Source organism: Zeus faber (genome assembly GCF_960531495.2).
Source record: "Zeus faber genome assembly, chromosome: 5".
In the NCBI taxonomy this organism is placed as follows: domain Eukaryota; kingdom Metazoa; phylum Chordata; class Actinopteri; order Zeiformes; family Zeidae; genus Zeus; species Zeus faber.
This window is the reverse complement of record NC_137192.1, coordinates 19,460,871-19,463,554: the sequence shown is the minus strand read 5'-3', so window position 1 is coordinate 19,463,554 and position 2,684 is coordinate 19,460,871. Positions and strand designations below refer to the sequence as shown.

Genomic DNA, 2,684 nt, shown 5'->3' with positions numbered 1-2,684 from the left:
AAACAATATTTGAGTGATATGTGTATGTGTGTATGTATTTACTAAAATTACTACTACTTGCTTATTTCAAATATTAATTATTATTATTTCTGTCAGAATGTGAATTGTTGATATATAGTATAGGTGTACTGTTCATTGTTGTTGTTTCTTGGCTTATTGTATATTGCCATATTTTTATTGTTAACTGTTTTTGTTTGTTTTTGGTATTATTGTTTATTGTTCATTTTTAGGTTCATCTTTATTGATTATTATCAGCATTACCATTGCATATGCATTGATCGTTTTTGTGTTCATTTTTCTTGTTAATGATAGGTTTATTATATTGTTTATTGTTAATTCTGTATTATCGGTATATTGCCAACAATTCCTATCCTCTAGTTAATTATTAGCTCCGTCTCATATTAAAGGCACGCGCCACTGGCTGTGGGATGGGTGAACTGCAGGTGAGGTTTATCCTCTGATTCTCTTTTGGTCACCTTTCTTTGCAGCTACCTGCAGTCCAACAGCAGCAAAGACTTCCAGCGCTGCGTCATCGACATGCTGGAGGATCCCGAGGTGGTCGCCACCATGCTGCTGCCAGGTTGGTGTTTGTTTTGTTTCCGCGTTGGAGTCTGGATTTGAGTGACTTTGACAAGTTCTGATGGCTAGACGACTGGGTCAGAGCACCTCCAAAACGGCAGGTCTTGTGGGGTGTTCCCGGTATGCAGTGGTTAGTACCTACCGAAAGTGGTCCAAGGAAGGACAACAGCTGAACCGGCGACAGGGTCATGAACGACCAAGGCTCATTGATGTGCGTGGGGAGCAAAGTCTAACCCAACTGGTCCGATCCCACAGAAGAGCTGCTGTAGCACAGATTGCTGAAAAAGTTAATGCTGCTGTGATAGAAAGGAGTCAGAACACACAGTGCATCACAGCTTGATGTGGATGGGGCTGTGTAGCTGCAGACAGGTCAGAGTGTCCATGACGACCCCTGTCCACCACCAAAAGCACCTACGATTTGAGCGTCAGAACTGGACAATGGAGCAATGGAAGAAGGTGGCCTGGTCTGATGAATCAAGTTTTCTCCTACATCTTGTGGATGTCCGGGGTTAGAGTCCGATCCCATTCAGCATCTGTGGGATGTGCTGGAACAACAAGCCTGATCCATGGGGGCTAGTGGTGGTTTTAATGTTGTGGCTAATGAGTGTATTATTTCTCATCCTAGTACATTCTAGGTATGGGGTGGTAAAGTGCTTGAATTTATCTGGATTAAGGATATACATCTAGAATGTATACAGTTCTGGCACGGAATTATGCTATTATTGTCAATAATAGATTTCTTCAGAGTGAATAAGCTGCAGCCCGGGCTGCTTGATGAAGGGTTTGATGAAAGTGGACTCAGGATTAATCGCACTTCCTCAGGTTTTTTTTGAACTCATAAATGTCACTTTTGCTTTCACTTGGGGAATTGACGCAAGAATTAAGTTTTCATGAGTTTTGCGGTTGTTTTCTTTCTTTTTGTTCTTCTTCCGCCCCTCGGTGACAGAAAAGAAAAGTGGTTAATGAATATTTAAAAAGTTTTGTTGGCCAACAAACTGCTTCCCTGTCGATGCTTTTAAGAAACAGTTTGGCTTCTTTTCCCTCCATGCGTCTCCGTGCGTCTGTGTTCTCTGCAGCTTCCTGGTGGATCCTGGCAAACAAGAACTGAGCCCCGGATGTTATGACCGGCCCACACTTTCAAAGACACGCGCACACACGCACACACACATAAACACACATACACACACACATAAACAGACACTGACACACACACCTGCTCTCTATTCAAACACACAGACACATAGACATGCAAGTAAATACACTCACACATCATTATGTAAAAACACACACACACTCACACACATATGCACGGGCACGTACACTGAGATGAGAGATGAGAAGAATTGAAAAAAGCGTCCCTGTGTTTGCAGCGGTGGCATTTCCCAGCAGCATCCGACTCCATGGCTCATTACTGTGTGGCGAAAAATCAAAAAGGCAGCGATGGAGGGCAGCGTCCTCGCTAAAAATCTATAGACCTGAAAGCTAATTATTAGGCACATGCCAATGCTTTTCAAGCTTTTGATGCTTTTTTATCACTCATATGTACCCAATTTATCTTCCCTTTCTCTTCCACCTCTCTCTCTCTCTCTCTCTCTCTCTCTCTCTAGTTTGGTCAAATGAAATGCAAAAGGACAGCTAGACACAATTAAAAATAATAAAAATATAATAAATAATGGGATGCCAGTTTAGGTTTTTTCCAGCGCTTTCTCAGAAAATAAAATTTAAATGATCCCACCAGTGCACACAATGGCTTCTTATGAGGTGTTTATTTTGGAGCATGTTTAAGTGGGACTAATATCGGATGGAGGGTGGAGGTGTACCAGGGGCTCAACATGCATGCCAAGGGCTTTTTATTTTATTTTAGATTACCTTCTGTGCGTCGTGGCGCCACACTGTACTACACTATGCTTTACTTTATGAACCTAGATAAACTGATGTGATTTATTATTATTATTATTATTATTATTACTATTATTATGAACCAACAAGCCCTGACATCAATCTGTTGCTGTAGATGTTGCTGGTAGTACCACCACATGTATTTATTTATATGACACTGTTGTGATAAAAGAAAAAATTAAAAATGAAAATGTATAATGTATTCA

At 40.9% G+C, this 2,684-nt stretch overlaps 1 protein-coding gene across 1 annotated transcript in view; it reads left to right on the top strand.

The window, feature by feature from the left end:
* necab3 (N-terminal EF-hand calcium binding protein 3) overlaps window positions 1–1,687 on the top strand; it is a gene marked incomplete at both ends in the record, with an annotated part of 37,255 nt that extends 35,568 nt beyond the window's left edge. Inside the window, 2 exons of the mRNA XM_080001024.1 lie at window positions 489–580; window positions 1,656–1,687. Of these exons, the coding sequence (XP_079857150.1) occupies window positions 489–580; window positions 1,656–1,687 (124 nt within the window). The remainder of the gene's footprint in view (window positions 1–488; window positions 581–1,655) is intronic.
* Window positions 1,688–2,684: the final 997 nt, after the last annotated feature.